The sequence below is a fragment of the Entelurus aequoreus genome, linkage group LG01 (assembly GCF_033978785.1).
Source record: "Entelurus aequoreus isolate RoL-2023_Sb linkage group LG01, RoL_Eaeq_v1.1, whole genome shotgun sequence".
Taxonomy (NCBI): domain Eukaryota; kingdom Metazoa; phylum Chordata; class Actinopteri; order Syngnathiformes; family Syngnathidae; genus Entelurus; species Entelurus aequoreus.
The window spans coordinates 78,190,259-78,213,406 of record NC_084731.1 but is presented as its reverse complement, the minus strand read 5'-3'; the positions used below and the strand labels follow the sequence as shown (position 1 = coordinate 78,213,406).

General features: G+C 39.5%; 1 protein-coding gene across 3 annotated transcripts in view; it reads left to right on the top strand.

Moving 5' to 3' along the window:
* Positions 1 to 22,206, top strand: part of LOC133657553 (rho GTPase-activating protein 20-like) — a 45,797-nt gene extending 23,591 nt beyond the window's left edge. For 2 of the 3 annotated variants that reach the window (XM_062059034.1, XM_062059020.1), the window contains 7 exons: positions 2,142 to 2,324; positions 3,587 to 3,759; positions 7,130 to 7,294; positions 7,426 to 7,538; positions 10,433 to 10,625; positions 17,574 to 17,691; positions 20,257 to 22,206. In XM_062059034.1, coding sequence (XP_061915018.1) covers positions 2,142 to 2,324; positions 3,587 to 3,759; positions 7,130 to 7,294; positions 7,426 to 7,538; positions 10,433 to 10,625; positions 17,574 to 17,691; positions 20,257 to 20,963 — 1,652 coding nt within the window. In that variant the 3' untranslated portion in view covers positions 20,964 to 22,206. The remainder of the gene's footprint in view (positions 1 to 2,141; positions 2,325 to 3,586; positions 3,760 to 7,129; positions 7,295 to 7,425; positions 7,539 to 10,432; positions 10,626 to 17,573; positions 17,692 to 20,256) is intronic. The other variant, XM_062059030.1, reaches the window with a different exon arrangement.
* Positions 22,207 to 23,148: the final 942 nt, after the last annotated feature.

Sequence of the window (23,148 nt, the reverse complement as noted above, 5' to 3'; positions counted from 1 at the left end):
TGATGCTTTGTTGAACTCATGACGTCATGCCGGCCAAATTAAAGAGGCTGACGGGCCGTAGTTTGGACACCCCCGCTTTACACCTGTTTGCTCTTTTATTCCGCTTTTCCTGTTTTTTTTTGTAACAGAATTTTTAAAATGTGCAGCAGGCCATTAAAATATTTGCTGTGGGCCACACATTGGACATCCCTGATGTAAGGAAACCAGTCTTACAAGTGTAAGAATAAGCTAAGCAATATATAGGGTCAAAAAGACAAATAATAAAAGACTCAATCTAATGCTTTGTACCATTCTTAATCGACACACAAATATTAATTATGTGTTTCCAACCTGAATCTGTTTATTTCATGTAATTTCCGACTGGGTTGCCAGATGGGTATTTTGAGGAAAACTATTGTACGATAGCTTTTGACGATACCTCGGACCACTAAACATTAACATTAAAGGCCTACTGAAACCCACTACTACCGACCACGCAGTCTGATAGTTTATATATCAATGATGAAATCTTAACATTGCAACACATGCCAATACGGCCGGGTTAACTTATAAAGTGCAATTTTAAATTTCCCGCTAAACTTCCGGTTGAAAACGTCGATATATGATGACGTATGCGCGTGACGTCAATCGTTGAAACGGAAGTATTGGTACCCCACTGAATCCAATACAAAAAAGCTCTGTTTTCATCTCAAAATTCCACAGTATTCTGGACATCTGTGTTGGTGAATCTTTTGCAATTTGTTTAATGAACAATGAAGACTGCAAAGAAGAAAGTTGTAGGTGGGATCGGTGTATTAGCGGCTGGCTGTAGCAACACAACCAGGAGGACTTTGACTTGGATAGCAGACGCGCTAGCCGCTGCTAGCCGCCGCTAGCTGCCGCTAGCCGCCGACCGCACGGATGATCGGGTGAAGTCCTTCGTCCTTCCGTCGATTGCTGGAACGCAGGTGAGCACGGGTGTTGATGAGCAGATAAGGGCTGGCTGGCGTAGGTGGAGTGCTAATGTTTTTATCATAGCTCTGTGAGGTCCCGTTGCTAAGTTAGCTTCAATGACGTTGTTAGCAACAGCATTGTTAAGCTTCGCCAATCTGGGAATTATTAACCGTGTAGTTACATGTCCATGGTTTAATAGTATTGTTGATCTTCTGTCTATCCTTCCAGTCAGGGATTTATTTATTTTGTTTCTATCTGCATTTGAGCCCGATGCTATCACGTTAGCTCAGTAGCTAAAGAGCTTTGCCGATGTATTGTCGTGGAGATAAAAGTCACTGTGAATGTCCATTTCGCGTTCTTGACTCTCATTTTCAAGAGGATATAGTATCCGAGGTGGTTTAAAATACAAATCCGTGATCCACAATAGAAAAAGGAGAAAGTGTGGAATTCAATGAACCCTTGCACCTAAGTTACGGTCAGAGCGAAAAAAGATACATCCTGCACTGCACTGTAGTCCTTCACTCTCACTTTCCTCATCCACGAATCTTTCATCCTCGCTCAAATTAATGGGGTAATCGTCGCTTTCTCGGTCCGAATCTCTCTCGCTGCATTGTAAACAATGGGAAAATGTGAGGAGTCCTTCCTCCGGTGACGTCACGCTACTTCCGGTATAGGCAAGGCTTTTTTTTAATCAGCGACCAAAAGTTGCGACCTTTATCGTTTTTGTTCGCTACTAAATCCTTTCAGCAAAAATATGGCAATATCACGAAATGATCAAGTATGACACATAGAATGGATCTGCTATCCCCGTTTAAATAAAAAAAAAATTTCAGTAGGCCTTTAATACAGAGCATGTATAGTAAATAATCGAATCATAGTGCACTTCTATTGACCTTGAATAATCTAACAGCAGTGTTGACATTGTCAGAACAGCGCCCTCACCTGGTTTGAAGAGGAATATCACACATCAGTACGTGTTTGTCTTTTTATTATCCATGATGTATTGTATGACTCAGATTTTCATACATTATGGCATTTTTTGATTATTGTTATTATTGTACAAAAGCGATAATTATTTAATGTGTGACAGTGCTGTTGTTTGGTGTATTTTTGTTGAAAGCGCTAAGTCAGCATTGCCAGAAGTACACCATTTATCCAGGTGCTCTTCTGCAATGCGATGATGTTCCCCTTTCCTCCTTGTGCGCCAGGTCACGAGTTCCCCTTCAGCATCCACATGAGTCACGCCCGACAAGCGTCGTCACAGAGCGCCACCTCGCCCGAAGACCGAGAGAGGTTGATACTGGCGGAACAGCTGCAGGTGCGCAAGCGCTGCCAGTTCATCCTGAAGCCCCGCCCCCCTGAGGAACCGCTTCAACAGCAGGTGGTGGCAGGTGAGCTCATGTGCGGCGTCGTGTCGTTTTTTTAGGACTGTTTTCTACGCAGATATGTCCAAACGTCACCCCCAAAAAAATACATATATATATATTTACATATATACTGTATATAGATGTGTCTATACATGTGTGTGTATATATATATATATATATGTGTGTGTGTGTGTGTGTACACTACCGTTCAAAAGTTTGGAGTCACCCAAACAATTTTGTGGAATAGCCTTAATTTCTAAGAACAAGAATAGACTGTCGAGTTTCAGATGAAAGTTCTCTTTTTCTGGCTATTTTGAGCGTTTAATTGACCCCACAAATGTGATGCTCCAGAAACTCAATCTGCTCAAAGGAAGGTCAGTTTTGTAGCTTCTGTAACGAGCTAAACTGTTTTCAGATGTGTGAACATGATTGCACAAGGGTTTTCTAATCATCAATTAGCCTTCTGAGCCAATGAGCAAACACATTGTACCATTAGAACACTGGAGTGATAGTTGCTGGAAATGGGCCTCTATACACCTATGTAGATATTGCACCAAAAACCAGACATTTGCAGCTAGAATAGTCATTTACCACATTAGCAATGTATAGAGTGTATTTCTTTAAAGTTAAGACTAGTTTAAAGTTATCTTCATTGAAAAGTACAGTGCTTTTCCTTCAAAAATAAGGACATTTCAATGTGACCCCAAACTTTTGAACGGTAGTGTGTATGTATATATATATATATATATATATATATATATATATATATATATATATATATATATATACATTTATGTGTGTATATAAATGTGTATGTATGTATGCATGCATGCATATATATATTTGTATGTGTATATATGTATGTATGTATACATATATATTTATATATAAGTGTATATACAGTATATACTTATGTGTATGTGTGTGTGTATATATATATATATATATATATATATATATATACGTGTGTGTGTGTGTGTGTGTATATATATATATATATATAAAATTAAAATATTTCTCATTTAAAATATATATAAATATATATATTACATAATGGGAGAACGCATCATATAAAGATTGGATTGGACCCCAGGTGGAAAATGAGCATGTCTGTAAAAGAGAGTTTGTGTTCATTTTGTGTTAAAATGTTTAATAAAGAAATGATCCAGTCCTATGTTGGGTGTACATTTTAATAAGAATGAAAAAAAAACGTATATTTTTGATTAATGGCAAATAATGAGTTAACTATTGTCAAAGAGTGTTTAATCGTGATTAAATATTTGAAGCAGATTTCCCCCAGAAGCCACTGAAAAGGAGGCGATCCTTAATCACTTGGGCCTTCCTGCGAGGTTCCTCCCCTCAGCTGGAGACGTCCACGGGGACCACGGCACAGGGCTGCTTGTTCGGTCGGCCCCTCAGGGCCGTGTGCGTAGAGGACGCTTTGCCAAAGCCCGTCATGGTGGGTGTTGTGACAAAATTAATATTTTAGTCCAACAACAATGTTACTCTAAGTCAGGGGTCACCAACCTTTTTGAAACCAAGAGCTACTTCTTGGGTACTGATTAATGCGAAGGGCTACCAGTTAGATACACACTTAAATAAATTGCCAGAAGTAGCCAATTTGCTCAATTTACCTTTAACTCTGTTATTATTAATAATTAATGATATTTATCTTTGTGGAAACACTGATCATCTTAATGATTTCTCACAATAAATATATATAGAAACAGATAAATATCAATATGCAACACTTTATTTTTATATTTTCTCTAAGTGCACATTTTTCAAATTGAACATTTTCAAATGATCACTTCTAAAACAGTCTTGTGAAATCACGATATCCCATTTTAACTAGCTAGCCACTAACATTTTGTAACAAATCATGAATTACTTTGCACCATGTTTGTACAAATAATAACTCATGTAAAATACAAAAGTAAACTCTCAAATTTTTAAATCATGTCACACTTTGAACTGGACACCAAATCTGTTATCTGTTTCTTTGTCAGTTAGTGGGAAGCCTGGCATTGCATGCTGTTAACTAGTGTGTTGTACTCTGGTGTGTAACTTGACACTGCAACTTTGAGTGAGTCTTGCAGATGTGCATCAGTGAGGCGTGTTCTGTGTTTGTTCTTGATGAAGTTCATGTCAGAAAAGGCTGATTCACAAAGATAAGATTTTTCCTCATTGTTTGCGGAACCTTCTTAATCTTTTTGACATATTTTCACAGCAATCTGGCCTTAAGCTTAATTATGATAAATGTAAAATGTTAAGGATCGGAAATCTAAAGGGAACGTCCTTTCGAATGGAATGCAAAGTGCCTGTTTTGTGGACAGATAGACCAGTTAACATACTTGGTGTTGTTGTCCCAGAAAATCTGGAAGATTTAGGCTCAGTAAATTATGATAATCGACTAAGAAAGCTGGACAAAATTATGCAATTATGGAAAGGGAAATCCCTAACCTTGTATGGTAAAATGTCTATTGCCAACTCGTTAATTATTCATCAATTTATTTATTTGTTTTTGTCATTACCAGCTCCATCACAAAACTTTTTTAAGATTTATGAGCGGAGGGTCTTCGATTTTGTCTGGAACGGCAAACCAGAAAAGATTAAAAGAAAGGTTTTGTACAAAGAGTATGAATATGGGGGCCTGAAACTTCTCAACCTTGAAGCTATGTGTCTGTCTTTAAAAACATCAATTGTTCCAAAGATGTATTTAAACATTGAGTGGTACACAAATGTCCTGTTGGACAAAAAACATGTACTGTATCAAAAGAAATTGTATCCTTTTTTACAAGTGATCCCCTCCCAGAGAGTCTGCTGGGAAACATGGCGGGGTTCATAAAGGAAACAATCCACTCATAGTGGTGTTTTCAATTTTATGTGCCAGAAAAAAGAGACGATATTTTGCAGCAGTTAATATGGATGAACTCTAATATTGTAATAGATGGAAAGCCTTTCTTTTGGAAAAATATGTTTGAAAGAGGAATCATTTTTGTCAATGATATTATCAATGAGAATGGTAAAATTATGAAGTATGATGAATTTAGAGCTATGTATGGTGATGCTTGCTCAAGCTTTTCATTTTATCAACTAACTGGAGTAATTGGGAAAAGATGGAAACAAATAATTAATTATGGAACTACTAAATTATTAGTTTGTAAACCTCTAATAAGAAATTCTAGTTGGCAAAAAGGAACTAAAATGAATAGAAAAATATATAATTTCTATTTAATAAAGAAATCTTTGAAGGCTGCCTCATACAACACAAATGGAAAATGGGAGGACTTTTTTGACTGCCCGTTGCCATGGGATGCCATATTCAAACTAATCTATAAAACCACTATCGATGTGCAAAATCGTTATTTTCAAATTAAAATTATTTATAACTTCTTACCCACAGGGAAAATGTTAAAATTATGGAATGTGACAGAGTCAGATGATTGCCGATTTTGTTGTCAGGAGCCTGAATCCACCCTGCATTTGTTTTGGTATTGTCATGTTGTGTCTTTGTTTTGGGTGGAAGTTGAAAAAATGTGTTTAAGGATTGGTTTGTTTATGAAGCTTAATGTGGTTTCTGTTATTTTAGGAGAGTTCATTGACAATCATGATTTAGTCAATTTAATTATTGTACTCTGTAAAATGTTTATTTTTAAGGCCAAAAACAGATATTCACTTAGTATTACTTTCTTTAAAACATTTATTCAGTATTTTCTAACTTTAGAAAGTTACATGGTTGAAAACGATAATGATGCCAAAAAACATTAAAAAAAAGATGAGAAATCCTCAAAGGCTTATTTTGAAAGTATAATTATATTTATAGATTATATGATATCTGATGTTGTGTTCCCTAATTTGAGTGACCTGGACATAATCTGGACTGTACATAAATGCTTATTTTGAAAATGTAATTTTGTTTATAAATGATATGCAATCTGTTGTGTTCCCTAATTTTTTTCTGTGTACATGAATGAAGGTGTGTGTTGCTGAGTCCGACTTGGACATTATCTGACTGGGCCTGGTTTAAAAAACCCTTTAAACAAATCTAATTTCATTGACAACCTGGTCTGTTGAAGATAAGGCCCTTTTTTTAAAAATAAAATAAAATAAGAAAAATAAATAAAAAACATTTTCTTGGATAAAAAAGAAAGTAAAACAATATAAAAATAATTACATAAAAAATAGTAATTAATGAAAATGTTAGTGGACCAGCAGCCTATACAATCATGTGTGCTTCAGGGACTGTGTCCCTTGCAGATGTGTTGTCTATGTTGTGGGAACCAGAATATTGGTAGCAGAAAGAAATAACCCCTTTTGTGTGAGTGGGTGTGGATGAGTGTGCATGGGGGAGGTTGTTTGGGTTGATGCACTGATTGAAAGTGTATCTTGTGTTTTTTCTATGTAGATTTAATTTAAAAAAAAAAAAAAAAAGTTTTTTTATTTTTATTTTTTTAGAACAGGCCCGCGGGCGACTCATCTGGTCCTTACGGGCGACCTGGTGCCCGCGGGCACCGCGTTGGTGACCCCTGCTCTAAGTGCTTTATGTTGTATTGTTTCCATTGGCCTGCTCTGTGTCTAAAAGACATTTTTATATCACCCTGCTCGTTCCAGCGGAGATAGCTCTGCTGGGTTCTTCTTCCAAAAACATGAGTCAAGGACTGTCGTGATGCTGAAGATCACTCATTTATATTGTATTTGTCTTTTGGTCAAAGGTTACTCTCGGATTACTTTGTGATTGATGTTGTATTACTGCCTTTCCTATTGCTTATTAAAAACATTCCTGTTCACAACCAGTTCAAGTCCGTGTTTTGCTCATCCCTCGCCAGGACATGCTGATCTTTCTGTATCACGAGGGCCCGTGGACGCGGGGCATCTTCCGGCGGCCCGCAGGCGCTCGCACCGTCCGGGAGCTGAGGAACTCATTGGATGCTGGACAGTTTCTTCTTCCCCTGACACGGGACCACATCTTCATCATCGCCGGAGTCTTCAAAGTAAGCGTGGCACCATCTTGTTGACCCACATCTCTCAGATTTAATCTGCATCAGGACAAAGTGTCCTCGGCCTCTGTAATCTGCATTCTAATCCGCGCTGTGATGCTTTCGCTTTGTAACGCCTTTGCTAGGACTTCCTGCGCAACATCCCTGGCAGCCTGCTGTGCTGTGATCTGCATGGAGAGTGGATGGACGTGTTGGAGGAAGAAGAGGCGGAGCAAGAGCGAGTGCAGGAGATACAAAGGTGTGACAATAGGACAATGTCCTCTAATGCAGGGTGGACAAACTTTTTCCACTGAAAACTGAACACATGCGGGGGCCATTTTGATATTTGACATTTTCAAAACATATACATTTTTTAAAATCTTTAGGGTTCCGCTTATGTTTGGAATTGTTTGGACCTGGAATTGTTAAAAACAAGTCCTATATTTTATTTTATTTTTTCAATGCTTAAATCTCTATATGAATTTGGGGTCCTTCTGTATATTTTTTATGTTTTATGCCCTTTTTGTAAAACAGAAAATATGCAATATTTTACCCAAAAAATGTTTCCAAAGGGGAATATTTGATATGAATTGACCTATTTAAAGGCCTACTGAAATTACATTTTTTTATTTAAACGGGGATAGCAGATCCATTCTATGTGTCATACTTGATCATTTCGCGATATTGCCATATTTTTGCTGAAAGGATTTAGTATAGAACAACGACGATAAAGTTCGCAACTTTTGGTCTCTGATAAAAAAAAGCCTTGCCCCTACCGGAAGTAGCGTGACGTAGTCAGTTGTTCCCCTCCTCATATTGTTTTCAACGCAGCTAGAGCGATTCAGACCGAGAAAGTGACGATTACCCCATTGATTTGAGCGAGGATGAAAGATTCGTGGATGAGGAACGTTAGAGTGACGGACTAGAATGCAGTGAAAGACGTATCTTTTTTCGCTCTGACCGTAACTTAGGTACAAGCTGGCTCATTGGATTCCACACTCTCTCCTTTTTCTATTGTGGATCACGGATTTGTATTTTAAACCACCTCGGATACTATATCCTCTTGAAAATGAGAGTCGAGAACGTGAAATGGACATTCACAGTGACTTTTATCTCCACAACAATACATCGGCGAAGCTATTTAGCTACTGAGCTAACGTGATAGCATCTGGCTCAAATGCAGATAGAAACAAAATAAATAAATCCCTGACTGGAAGGATAGACAGAAGATCAACAATACTATTAAACCATGGACATGTAACTACACGGTTAATAATTCTCAGCCTGGCAAAGCTTAACAATGCTGTTGCTAACGACGCTGAAGCTAACTTAGCAACTTAGCAACCGGACCTCACAGAGCTATGATAAAAACATTAGCGCTCCATCTACGCCAGCCAGCCCTCATCTGCTCATCAACACCCGTGCTCACCTGCGTTCCAGCAATCGACGGCGCGACGAAGGACTTCATCCGATCACAGATGCGGTTGGCAGCTAGCATCGGCTAGTGCGTCTGCTATCCAAGTAAGTCCTTCTTGTTGTGTTGCTACAGCCAGCCGCTAATACACCGATCCCACCTACAACTTTCTTCTTTGCAATCTCCATTGTTCATTAAACAAATTGCAAAAGATTCACCAACACAGATGTCCAGAATACTGTGGAATTATGAAATGAAAACAGAGCTTTTTGTATTGGCCTCAATGGGGGAGCCATACCTCTGTTCTACTGGCTATGTCACGTGCATACGTCATATCCAAAGGAGTTTTCAACCGGAAGTTTAGCGGGAAATTTAAAATTGCACTTTATAAGTTAACCCGGCCGTATTGGCATGTGTTGCAATGTTAAGATTTCATCATTGATATATAAACTATCAGACTGCGTGGTCAGTAGTAGTGGGTTTCAGTAGGCCTTTAAGGCTCTAATTACTTCACAACAACTGATTTTTATTTTTTAACACTGACGGTTTTAAAAAAACCAGAAAGAAAATCCCACAAAAATGATTGGGGATCCAAAAGCCCCCCCCCCCCCCCCCCCCCCCCCCCCCCACACACACACACACACACACACACACACACTCATAAAAGTTTTAAAAATAAGTCCATCCATCTTTTACCGCTTCTCCCTCTTAGGGTCGCGGGGGGTGCTGGAGCCTATCTCAGCTACATTCGGGGTACACCCTGGACAAGTCGCCACCTCATACTTTTTTCTTTTTTTTTTTACTTTCAACAATTTAGTCTGTAGATCAACTTCAGATTTACCAGTTGATTTTGTTATTATTATTTGTTTTATGCCTTTTTGCCATATAGAAATATGCATTATTTTTCCCCCAAAATAGAAAGCAGAATATTGGATGTGAAATAATTGGAGCCTTGAATAGGTCCATAATTCATAATATTATTTTGAGTCATTGTTATTGTTTGAGCAATGACAGTTCTCTACTACTCTTGGGGATCTAAAAGGGTCCCACTCATAGTGTTAAAAATAAGTCATACAATTGTATTTTTAATTTTTTAACTTTCAACGCTTAAGTCTGTAGAACAACTTCAGATTTACCAGTTGATTTTAAGTAATTTTTAAAATATTGTTTTATGCATTTTTTGCCACTGAGAACTTTTTTACATGTCAAGAACACAAAATATGCAATATTTTCCCCCCAAAATAAAAAGCAAAATAATGGATGTGAAATAATTGGAGCCTTGAATGAGTAAATAAATCAAAACATTGATTTTGATTAATTATTATTTTTTGAGCAATGACAGCGGTATTAAAGTCAACATTGCAACTTTTTCTCATTACATTTCACCTGTTTGCTCTTTTATTCTACTTTTTTATGTTTTGTTTCTTTTTAATTATAATTTTAGAATGTGCTGTGCGCGGGCTGTTACAAAATGAGCTGCAGGCTGTTACAAAATGAGCTGCAGGTTGTTACAAAATGAGCTGCAGGCTGTTACAAAATGAGCTGCAGGTTGTTACAAAATGAGCTGCAGGTTGTTACAAAATGAGCTGCAGGCTGTTACAAAATGAGCTGCAGGTTGTTACAAAATGAGCTGCGGGCTACAAATGGCCCCCAGGCCTCACTTTGGACACCCCTGCTTTAATGTCTCCCTCAGCTCTCAATGCTTCCAACAAGTGCAAAGAAATATTTTTGTTGTGCAGAATGATGGGTCGGCTGCCCAAAGGCAACACTCTGCTGCTGCGCCACCTGCTGGCCGTGCTGCAGCGTATCCACGGTAATGCCCAAGAGAACCAGATGACCAGTTTTAACTTGGCGGTGTGCATCGCTCCCAGCATGCTTTGGCCCCCTGGAGCGCTGTGCAGCCCGGAGGCGGAGAACGAAGGAACCAGGAAGGTAAATTATTGTTGGAGCCAAACAAAGGTCTGGGGCCGTACTTATCAAGCTTCTTAGAATTACTCCTAAGAAGTCTGCTAAGAGTTGACTTAAGAGTAAATAAATTCTTCGCTGAAAGCTGCACTTAAAAGTTAGTTATCAAGCGTCTTACTCACACTTTCAGCGAAGTGTATGACTGAATCTTAAGTGTCACACTCAGAGCTGAATTACGACATTACTATGTGCCGTAAACGGAATTTTAGGTGACGTCATTTCTGTGTCCATAGAAATGACCAATCACGGAAGGGAATCCGTTGTCTAAGAATAAAGAAATATCTTGGAAATATTTAAGTGGACAATGGGAGTGTATATTTTGACAATAAACTACAAAATAATACAAAACAAACTAGTCCCCGCCGGCACTCACGCTACCGCTCCCTCTCTTCTATCGCCCACACACTCACTGACGTCACTCACCTCACGGCCACACACATACGCTACTGTCATAACATTTTCTTTCCAATTCATTAATTAGGCAACTAATTTGAAACTGGTGTGGGTGGCTCTATATATACTAGCCCACTGCAGACACATGCAGAAATCAACAAGGAATCGAAAAGTATTAAATCTGTGACCAAAATAATATCCGCTCTGTCTAAACGATACCGTTTGATCAGCTGCTCGTCATCAAAAAAAACCAAACATTGTTCCGTTCCCTGAACGTTCGCGCACGTCTCTCTCGCCTCAGTGCCATCCCCTGCTGGCAACTCCTAACCACTTAGGACACCTCTGAAGGTCTCTTAAATATCGTGGAGAGTAGGAGTGATTCTTAGACTTAAGAACGTTGATAAAAAGCTTTTATTCTTAAGTTTGAGAGTAGGACTCAATTTCGCAAATTCTCAGGACTTAAGTGTAAAATGGCACTCTAAGAAGCTTGATAAGTACGGCCCCTGATCTCTATACCTGCAGGAAGGTTCTATAGCATAGAGCTACTCACTTTTGTAATGCTTATTTTCACGGCTTATTTCAAATCAAATAATTAGCTTGTTTTAACGAAATGTTGATATGTCGCATTTCCAAGTTTTTTAGTTTTTTTTTAGCATTTAGCAATTCCAAGCATAAACATGGCTGAATGAACTAAACATATTAATATTACAGTAGTATTGGTCACTAGATGGGACCAAACGAATCAGCTCGCGCTTCAGTATCGTGGCCACTGATTGGCTCAGCTTCAGACAGCATTACTCTATTGGACTACAAAAATGTAAAGGCTATTACTATACGGCTCTCATAATGAAAAAAAAAATACTTTTTTAAAAGGCCGTAAACAGCTATTATAATATTTGATTCATAATACAATTTTTATTTGTAATCATTCTTACATGGGGGAAATATATTTACCACATAATTAATTAACAGTGATAAATAGTGGTTTACTGTAATTGGTTAGGGGCCTGACTGTGGTCAATTAATTTCTACCAAGTAGGGATTATTAATATAAATTGAATATTTTTATAGAGCATACAGTACAGGCCAAAAGTTTGGACACACCTTCTCATTCAATGCGTTTTCTTTATTTTTATTTTCATGACTATTTACATTGTAGATTGTCACTGAAGGCATCAAAACTATGAATGAACACATGTGGAGTTATGTGCTTAAAGGCCTACTGAAATGAGATTTTCTTATTTAAACAGGGATAGCAGATCCATTCTGTGTCATACTTGATCATTTCGTGATATTGCCATATTTTTGCTGAAAGGATTTAGTAGAGAACATCGACGATAAAGTTTGCAACTTTTGGTCACTGATTAAAAAAAAGCCTTGCCTGTACCGGAAGTAGCGTGACGTCACAGGTTGAAGAGCTCCTCACATCTGCACATTGTTTTCAATCATGGACGCCAGCAGCGTGAGTGATTCGGACCGAGAAAGCGACAATTACCCCATTAATTTGAGCGAGGATGAAAGATTCGTGGATGAGGAAAGTGAGAGTGAAGGATTATAGGGCAGTGGAAGCGATTCAGATAGGGAAGATGCTGTGAGAGGCGAGTGGGACCTGATATTCAGCTGGGAATTACTAAAACAGTAAATAAACACAAGACATATATATACTCTATTAGCCACAACACAACCAGGCTTATATTTAATATGCTACAGATTAAACGCGCATAACAAACACCTCCCCCCTCCCGTCCATATAACCCGCCAATACAACTCAAACACCCGCACAACACACTCAATCCCACAGTCCAAAGTACCGTTCACTTCCGCAAAGTTCATACAGCACATATATTTCCCCAAAGTTACGTACGTGACATGCACATAGCGGCACGCACGGACGGGCAAGCGATCAAATATTTGGAGGAAAGCTGCGTACTCACGCTAGTGCGTCTGCTATCCAACTCAAAGTCCTCCTGGTTGTGTTGCTGTAGCCAGCCGCTAATACACTGATCCCAACTACAGCTTTCTTCTTTGCTGTCTTCATTGTCCATTAAACAAATTGCAAAAGATTCACCAACACAGATGTCCAGAATACTGTGGAATTTTGCGATGAAAACAGAGCTGTTTGTATTGGGACACAATGGTGTCCCAATACTTCCGCTCAATCCGTGACGTCACGCGCAAACGTCATCATACCGAGACGTTTTCAGCCGGATATTTCCCGGGAAATTTAAATTTGCACTTTATAAGTTAACCCGGCCGTATTGGCATGTGTTGCAATGTTAAGATTTCATCATTGATATATAAACTATCAGACTGCGTGGTCGGTAGTAGTGGGTTTCAGTAGGCCTTTAACAAAAAAAGATCAAATAACTGAAAACATGTTTTATATTCTAGTTTCTTCAAAATAGCCACCCTTTGCTCTGATTGCTTTTTCGCACACTCTTGGCATTCTCTTCATTTAACCTCACAGGTGTGCTTGAAACTCATCGAGAGAATGCCAAGAGTGAGCAAACACATTGAATGAGAAGTTGTGTCCAAACTTTTTGCCTGTACTGTATATACGCCACTGTTTCCCCCAGAAAATCTGTTAGTTAAGGTGGTGTCTCTCCAAGGGGAAGGTTGGGTGTAAAGAGCAGTATAATTTGTCGCGTGACAAAGCCTACAATTTTTGGTTGTGTTTTCTACTCCGTATGCTGAATGGCAATATACGACATATATATCGATATTTTTTCTGTATAGTAAAAACAAAACAGTCCTAGTTATCTGAGATACTAAGTATGTCTTTGTTTTGACTTAGTAAATATTGACTTACTAAGACAAAATAATGACTAGGTCAAATTAATGACTTACTGTAAATAAGCGTTTGAAAAAAATAGTTAAAAGTGGGGCCACATGCTGACACATGTTCAACTCATCATGCTTAATTTATTACAGCATTTGGGAAGCCTGTAGTTGATTTTTATTATGTAAATGTTATATTTTTATCAACATGTGATAGCAGGGACCCTGCCATTCAAAATTAGGCTGCTACATTACTAATGATTAATGTAACTATAGCTGAAAAAATAGTACAATAGCAATAGGAGAGACTATTCATCCCTGAACACCATGGAGTTCATGTAGGCTTAATGATGCACATACATTATTATATCAACTATCAGAGACAGAAACTCTTCATTTAACATAATGTCCTTTTTTGCTGCTTCAACACAGCTCAATCAACACAGAAAAAGGTAAAGTGAAATAACTTAGCTGTTAACTGTAGTAATGCTTGTCTTTCTCTCAGACAGACAGGGCTTTGCTGTCCGTAACACACACACACTCACGCACACACACCGCAAAATGAGCTAACGTTACGCTCAAAGCTAATTAGCCTTCACTTCAATGACTGCGAGCGAGCTGAGCTGCCGCTTATATTTCTAGAACGTCAACGGGCTCATAGTGATGTTACTAGTAGTTCACTTGGAATTGTTTATTATAATTTGGGGAGAGTCCGCTGCCTTATGCTCACCTGCTAAACAACTTTCTGCTCACTACACCGTCTGTTCTCTCTGCCTGCCTGAGCACTGACTACATGCGCTCTGAATAGCACTGCTGATTGGCTGTTACATGCGCTCTGAATACGCACTGCTGATTGGCTGTTACCGCTCTGCGTGTAACCAATCAGATGGTTCTGTGGGTGGGACAATGCTGGGTGCTGCAGAGACCAGTGACGTGCAGTCAGGGTGAGGCGGGGCCTCACGTGCCATCATGGAAAGAAAAAAAATGTTAAAAAAATAAAAAATAATTAAATTGTTATATGTATCCAGTGATTATACTATAAAGTTATTTTCCATTTAACTTCACCAGTTTTAGATTATTTTTATTCAAAATCGCTGAATTTTCACATTTGTCGTTCAAATACTGAGAAGAGACTTGCGGTGATCAGCAGCCAGTTGAGGCACGTCACTGAGTTGAGCCTCACCATGGATTGCGCAATGACTCCGCTAACTGCTGGCCTGCTGTGCAGTGAGACCGTATTGCTATATGAATTATATTATACATTTCCATAGTTTAGTTAGCTGAGGTATATAATGTAGTGTATTTTTTCAACAACTGTATGTGTTTAACGTATTTCTTGTGCTGAGCAATCATAAAACGGCTGCAAAAGACACACTGTGTGAGGCTCGCAGTAATCCCGCCTCCTGGTGGTAGAGGGCTGTAGTGATCCCAGAGATCATTCTTGTGACTACTCAGGCGGCAGAAGAAGTGACAACAAGCAACAACAGTTAGCAGCGATCGTTTATTTTTTCCTCTTGCCTGGATTATTAACATGGAGGATTACATATCTAAAATAAAACAGTTTTCTAAACTGGACTTTCAATCGAAGCAGGAGGTAAAGGAAGATCTCCATCGAGACAGAGAGACTTTTAAAACTGAAGAAAGATAAGGAAGACTTCTATAAACAAGTTATCGATGCTTTTGTTCAAAAGGAGCTGCGCATGGACTTCATTTATAAGTAAAGGTAAGACCATCATAACGGTTTTTTTATTAAATGTGCTTTTTTGTGTGCTACAGTTTGTATGTGTAAAGTTAAGTTAAAGTACCAATAATTGTCACACACACTAGGTGTGGTGAAATTTGTCCTCTGCATTTGACCCATCCCTTGATCACCCCCTGGGAGGTGAGGGGAGCAGTGGGCAGCAGCGGCGCCGCGCCCGGGAGTCACTTTTGGTGATTTAACCCCCAATTCCAACCCTTGATGCTGAGTGCCAAGCAGGGAAGAATGCTGGTATGAGCTTTTAGACATAACCCGTTAACTGCTGCCAATCAAATGGTGAATAAGATACTCTTTAGGGTTCATATGTTTGTAAATCTGACTGTGATGAAGTCAGTGCCTCACCAGCCATGAACCTCACCGCACGTCACTGGCAGAGACGTACTGACAGGCAGAACTAAGCGGAGCAGCTTGTTAAGAATTTAGTTTAGGCGGTGGCTCTTTGTTGTTAAGGCGGCCGCCTTAGCAACAAAGCGCTGCGGGAAACCCTGTACCCCCTTTTAAATATGGTTTTCAACAATCCCTGGAGACATGAAATAACACCCACATTGTCACTTTTACACTCTTTTAATCCAATACAGTAGACCTAATCAGAGAAAATAAGACTACTGACTTTAGGAGCCATGGTTTCATCTAGTGGCCAATACTACAGTAGTATTGATATTTGTGCTTCTTTTAGAAATTTTTTTGCTTGGCAATGCTACATTTAGGGCATAAATATGTTAATGTTTAGATGCGGCAAGGGACAATTCAGGGCTGGGCAATTTGGCTGAAAACTGTAACACGCTATAATTGTTTTATATTGGTCGATGTCAATATCAATAATTACTGATATTTATTATGACCTATCGAAAATAACGACTAGTAGAACAATATATTGAAAGTAAACATTTTTATTTAAAATGTAACCTTCCTCTGATTATAATCCCTCAGCTATCAAGGCAGAAAGGAAATGTCAACACAAGCATGGAAAACAATGTCAACAAAATAGTAAAATCACATTGAACATTTAACAATAGGATCTTAAAATGAAGGTAAAAAAATAAGGAATATGTAAGAAATGCTTCATAAAGTGTAAGAAAATACTGCAAAGTGTGAACATAGAGAAACCTGAGAAGAACTATTTCTGCAGGTTTAGTGCCAGGAAGTTACAGCTGTGCTCTAAAGGGTGAGTGCGGCTAAGGTGGTGGTATTAGCGGTCTTGGTGGAGACAAGCGCCTTGCATCATTTACAGACCACATTGGTCTGACTATGGTCCCTTTGAAAAAATCCAAAAACCGTCCATGCTGTCCAGGTGACTTTTCCTCTTTTATCCACAATCTCTTCATTTTTACTTTCTCTTCTCACTCCATGCAAAGAATCAACCGCCAGACAACAAGATGGCTTAACCAACCATACTGTTACCTGATTGGCTGTGTCACTCCCACTGATCAGTGATCACTTCCTGCGTTGCTCGGCGAGTGCCTTTGTTCATGCAACCAACCTTGCTTTGCAACGTCCGCTTTTTCCAACAAAGAAGGGAAAAAAATATCGAACAACTAATCAAAGACATTTTTTTATTAATATCAATTACGTGTCTGTTACGATATATACAGTATTGATATCTTTCATCGCCCAGCCCTGGGATTATAGTGTACTGTACTGGTCCACATATAAGACAGAAAAGACTAGTCTTATATTTGGGGTGTTCGGATGGCTATACATCAGATGGTACCGAATGCATTTCCCTAAGAGAGTCTGAGCTTTTCTTCCTGGCACTCACACTCAGTCGCAACAATATGAACCAAAGAGTCAGCCAATACTTGACCATATTAATATTATTATTCTGTATGATGTTTTACTGCAATAGAACATTTTTCAGTATCTTAGTTTTTTAGTAAAAAAACTAAACATATATTTCCTCTAACCGTGTGTAGAAAAACAAGAGTTCGGTGGTAGGAGTAATACCAGAATAGGCATTGATGCTGAATGTTTTTGTGGCTGCACAGGTGTGTGACTTGGTGAAGTTCATGATAGACCAGTGCCAGCAGATCATAGGAGAGGAACCGTCCTCACTCTTTGGAGCCTTTCCACAAACACTCACTGCTGAGGAGGAGACAGGACTTGGTACTAAACTCACACTCGCTGTATCATCTGTGTTGTGTATCAGCCTGGTATCACACTCACTGTATCATATGTGTTATGCATCAGCCTGGTATCACACTCACTGTATCATCTGTGTTGTGTATCAGCCTGGTATCACTCTCACTGTATCATGTGTGTTATGCATCAGCCTGGTATCACACTCACTGTATCATGTGTTATGTATCAGCCTGGTATCACACTTGCTGTATCAGCCTGGTATCACACTCGCTGTATCATCTGTGTTGTGTATCAGCCTGGTATCACACTCACTGTATCATCTGTGTCAGCCTGGTATCACAGTCATTGTATCATCTGTGTTGTCTATCAGCCCAATATCACACTCACTGTATCATCTGTGTTGTGTATCAGTCTGGTATCACACTGTATCATGATCTGTCATGTATCAGCCTGGTATCACACTCACTGTATCTGTGTTGTGTATCTGCCTGGTATCACACTCACTGTATCATCTGTGTTATGTATCAGCCTGGTATCACATTGCGGTATCATCCGTGTTATGTATCACATTGCGGTATCATCCGTGTTATGTATCATCTGTTGTGTATCAGCCTGGTATCACACTCACAGTATCTGTTTTATGTATCAGCCTGCTATCACACTCACTGTATCATGATTTGTCATGTATCACACTGTATCATGATCTGTTATGTATCAGCCTGGTATCACACTCATTGTATCATCTGTGTTGTGTATCAGCCTGGTATCACACTCACTGTATCATCTGTGTTGTGTATCACACTCGCTGTATCATCCATGTTGTATATCAGCCTGGTATCACACTTGCTGTATCATTTGTGTTATGTAGCAGCCTGGTATCACACTCACTGTATCATGATCTGTAATGAATCAGCCTGGTATCACATTCACTGTATCATCTGTCATGTATCAGCCTGCTGGCACAATCACTGTAACATGATCTGTCATGTATCAGCCTGGTATCACACTCGCTGTATCATTTGTCATGTATCAGCCTGGTATACTCATTGTATTATCTGTGTTATGTGTTAGCCTGGTATCATATTCACTGTATCTGTTATGTATAAGCCGCCTGCTATAACTCTCACTGTGTAATGATCGGTCATGTATCAGCCCATACTTGCCAACCTTGAGACCTCCGAATTCGGGAGATGGGGGGGGGGGGAGGGGGACCTGAGTGAGGACAGCATGCGGCTATTAATGGGTGTAGGTTTCAGATAAGAGAGGACGCTAAAGACACGCCCCCAATATTGTTGTCTGGGTGGAAATCGGGAGAAATTTGGGAGAATGGTTGTCACGGGAGATTTTCGGGAGGGGCACTGAAATTCGGGAGGGTTGGCAAGTATGTATCAGCCTGGTATTTGCAGCAGATACACAAATTCAGGACTCACTTTTACTCTTTCTGCTCATCTGCACTCTCCCACATTTAGGGGTCGGGGTCAAATTGTGGCACATTGACATGTTCCAAACACGGTTGATTATGATATTATCGATAATTGTTTTGCACAACTGAGAGACAACTGAGACTCAAAACATGCTGTGGAGAAAGTGTTTGTTTCAGGGTAAGCACCAAGTGTGTCCTGATACAACATTGTCACTTCCAGTAGCGATATTGGAGTGTGGCGTATTGGTCCGATACGAGATCAGATAGGAAGGAGGAGGGGCTGGGTAGAAAAGCAAGAAGCCAAAATAAACAAAGGGAGGAGCAATTAGTGTGTTATTTGATTGCAGGAAGCAATAAATTAAAACAAATATAATCTGATAAACTTTAGTGAGAAAGCGTGCAATAAATAAGCCTGCATGGATTTCTGCTGTTTTTACACACAATACAATACTATTTAATCTGTGCAATTATTACACGTATATTATTAGAAAATAACTTAATATGGCTTTCTAAAATAAATGCACTCAGATTATGAGATTGGCCTATTGTGCTGTCTTTAAAATGAAGTGGAGTGGTAATTGTTTGTGGTGACACCTATTGGCCACAGTAATTCATGAGGTTAAGCTCTTGATGCAGTAAGTTGAATGATGCGGACACGTTTGTTACTGGATACTTTCTAATACACCACCATATTCTTCCATACCTGCCCAAGTCCTGTGGAAGTAATAATTATTTTATATTAGTTTATGTTGACAAATGTGTTGTTTTAGACTGCAATATTGTTCCATAAGGACACTTATTACGTATGTCTGGCTTGTGCGCTTAGCTGTTGTGTAGCTGCTAGCTCCTAGTAACCTATCACGGTAACCTTTTGTAAACAGAAGAAATTGTGTGCTTATTGGAGGACATTCAGATGTTAACTATCTGTCCAGCTTTGCACAAGTAAACACGCTGCTTGTATCGGACATTCGATACATAATAATTTGATACTTTTGCTGATATCAATATTGGATCGGGACCCCTTAGTATACACACACATATATCCAACTTTTTGTAATTTTTTAAAAATGTGATTTGAATAATCAACATCATGTGAGGGATAATGAGGAGAAATCCCAGACATGTAAATTGTATCTAAATGTGTCTAAATGTTGTCACCTTTCCAGACAAGTGGACGTATCCTCTGACCGACTCGTCCTACGACAGTCTGGAGAACGAGTTGGACACCAGCAGCGGCGGCTCACCCAGTTTTTGCGGCCGACATCTGAGATCCAAACCGGGGAGTCTGGACTCAGTCCTCACATGCAGCGACTATGACCAGGACACGGACGCCGACACGCAGAAAAGCACCTGGCAGCTGCTGAGGAGAAGCCGGGGGCGGAGGCTGCACCGTCCTGGCCAGGACACGCCTACCGCCGACCCCGCCTCTACCCCGGACTCCCTCTCCCCACACAGCGTGCACAGGCAGCGGCGACGCTCGGAACCGGCGCTGGCGTACGCGGCCAAGATCCGGTTGGGCTTTTCAGGGACCGCGGACGACCTCGCGGGCGAGGACAAAGGCGAGCGCCCCTCAAAGCCAGAGGCGGGGCTTCTGCAGCGGTGCAGGAGGTCAATGGAAGCAAGCTCCTCCAGCCTGTCCTCCAACCCCAACTCTCCTGCGCCGGCACAGAGCTTCCTGTTAGGCAGACGACACGCGACCAAGACGTGTCCTCCCTCCGCCTCCTGCGTCCCCGCAGCGACATGCGGCAGAGACGGTCAGTGGGGGACCTTGAAAGGTCTTCATCCCAACTCTTGGCTGAGGAAAGACCGCCGATTGTCTTTAAATCAGCAGGAAAGTTTGGAGAAGAACTCTCACACCACTGATGAATATTAGTATCATTCACTATTGCTTTCTAATTAGTACATTAAATATGCACTTATTTGTCATTAATGCTTTTGAGGCCTGATATTGAACATCAAAGCAACACGAATGCCCCCTAGTGGGCATTTCTATGTACTGCACCTTAGCAAGCACATTGTTTACTATTCAACTCAATTATTTTAGAGGCCACATTCAAGAGTTACTTCTCCCCTCAGTTATTTTTATTTTGTATAGTTCTAAGAACCAGCGTCCTCTGCAGTGGACAGGGGCGGCATGGCATAGTGGGTAGAGCGGCCGTGCTCCCCGCCTCTTGACATCTAAATGGCTGTCGTTGTGTCCTTGGGCAGGACACTTCACCCTTGCCCCCAGTGCCGCTCACACTGGTGAATGAATGATAGGTGGTGGTCGGAGGGGCGAACTGGCAGCCACGCTTCCGTCAGGCTACCCCAAGGCAGCTGTGAAAGTAGCTTACCACCACCAGGTGTGAATGAATGATGGCTTCTCACTTCTCTGTGAAGCGCTTTGAGTGTCTAGAAAAGTGCTATAAAAATCTAATCCATTATTATTATTATTGTTATTTGATTCGTCTTTATTTTGTCATGAAATTCGGGGAAAGAAATAGTCAATCAATACAACAGCTTGTCAAAGATCATCTATATCGTGTTTCTTGACAAACAAAAATACCTGCTTCTCTTCTGTGGGCTGCAGCAGTTGTAATACACGTTTCCACCACCAGTAGCAGTAATGACAATATCAAACTGACGAAGTCTGGAGCTTAAGTCATAGAGAAGTTTTTAAAGAGCAAAAACTATAAAGTGGTGAAGCTGTATTTTCATTTGCACTTTAATTTTATTGACAGTCTAAGAAACTATTATTTATTGGTAATTTACTTCAAATGTTTATTTTAGCACTGTGTAATTTTGTTTTTTAATTAGTTTTTATGAATCCTTTCTTTTGCAGTATATTGGATTAGTATTTATTTTTGTAATCAGCCTGACCTAAGTCTTGATAATAATCTTTGTGATGAACACAAGGTTTCCTATCACTTGACAAGGTTGTAAGAGGTCAAGAAGGTTAAGAAGCCCTGAGCTCCATGAGTGATTTTAGGTCTTTTCCATGTTTTTTTAAACTGAACTCGCCAGTTGAATATTCTTGGTTTATTCTCTGCATTACATTCTTGCTTCTTTTACTGTATTAGAAGTTTGTTCTTAAAATGAATAAAGCTTGTATTAAGAGAGTATTTGCAGTTAAAGACTTGTGTATTAAATGTGTATTATGCATGAAGAGATGAATTAACACTACACTGATTGTGTTAGAAAATTAGTAGTGAAGAAAACTGATTATGCCAATATTTATTTGCCGTAAAAAATATTAAAATATGAATAGTATACGTCAGTAAACAGCTGGACAAGACTAAGTTGGGGTTTTATAGGACAAGTGGGACATAATGCTTTATGCAACGTAATGTTTCATTGAGCAGCACCTTTATTACGGAGCATCAACATTTGCATGACAAAATCCAAAAAATTGGGAAAAATAAAATAAAATTTCTACATCACAATAACTCGCCATCTATTCAATTATATACTATTTTATAGCAGTTTATGGATTTATTGCTAGTGTTTCTCATAAGGAACCCTGAAATATTGCAAACATTTAAATAAAAACTTCACCTAGATTATTGTCGAGACATTTTTCAAGCTAATTGACATTTCTTCCTGGATGTTACAGAAAGTATGAGAATGTGTGAGCTGCTGCCTGCTCTTTACTTATATAATGATCTCCTATTTGTCAAGATAGTCACACAAAGTTTGGATTTTTGGCGTCGTGGACGGAGGCTCGTCGAGCGAATCGTTCGCCGCGGTTGCGAAAACAAGCAAATCGGTAAATCGTCGGGAAAGAAGGACAAAACCTGGATTTCCCAGCAAAAAAAAAAAGTTTTAACAGGCAAGCAGAGGAGACGAATGGAGAGAAAGAGGGGCGTGGCAGACCAGAGAAGAGCTCACAAGAGCTGAGATAAATGCTCTGTTTGATATCTAAACATATTTGGGAAAAATTATTGAGTTATTTAATTTTTAAATGAATACAAAAAAAGTTGGGCAAATGGGCTAGTGCTTGAGCAGTGGTTTGTTTATACTAAATACTGCTATCGTATGTGTATATATTGTATCTGCTGACTTTATTCTGTTGCAGTATA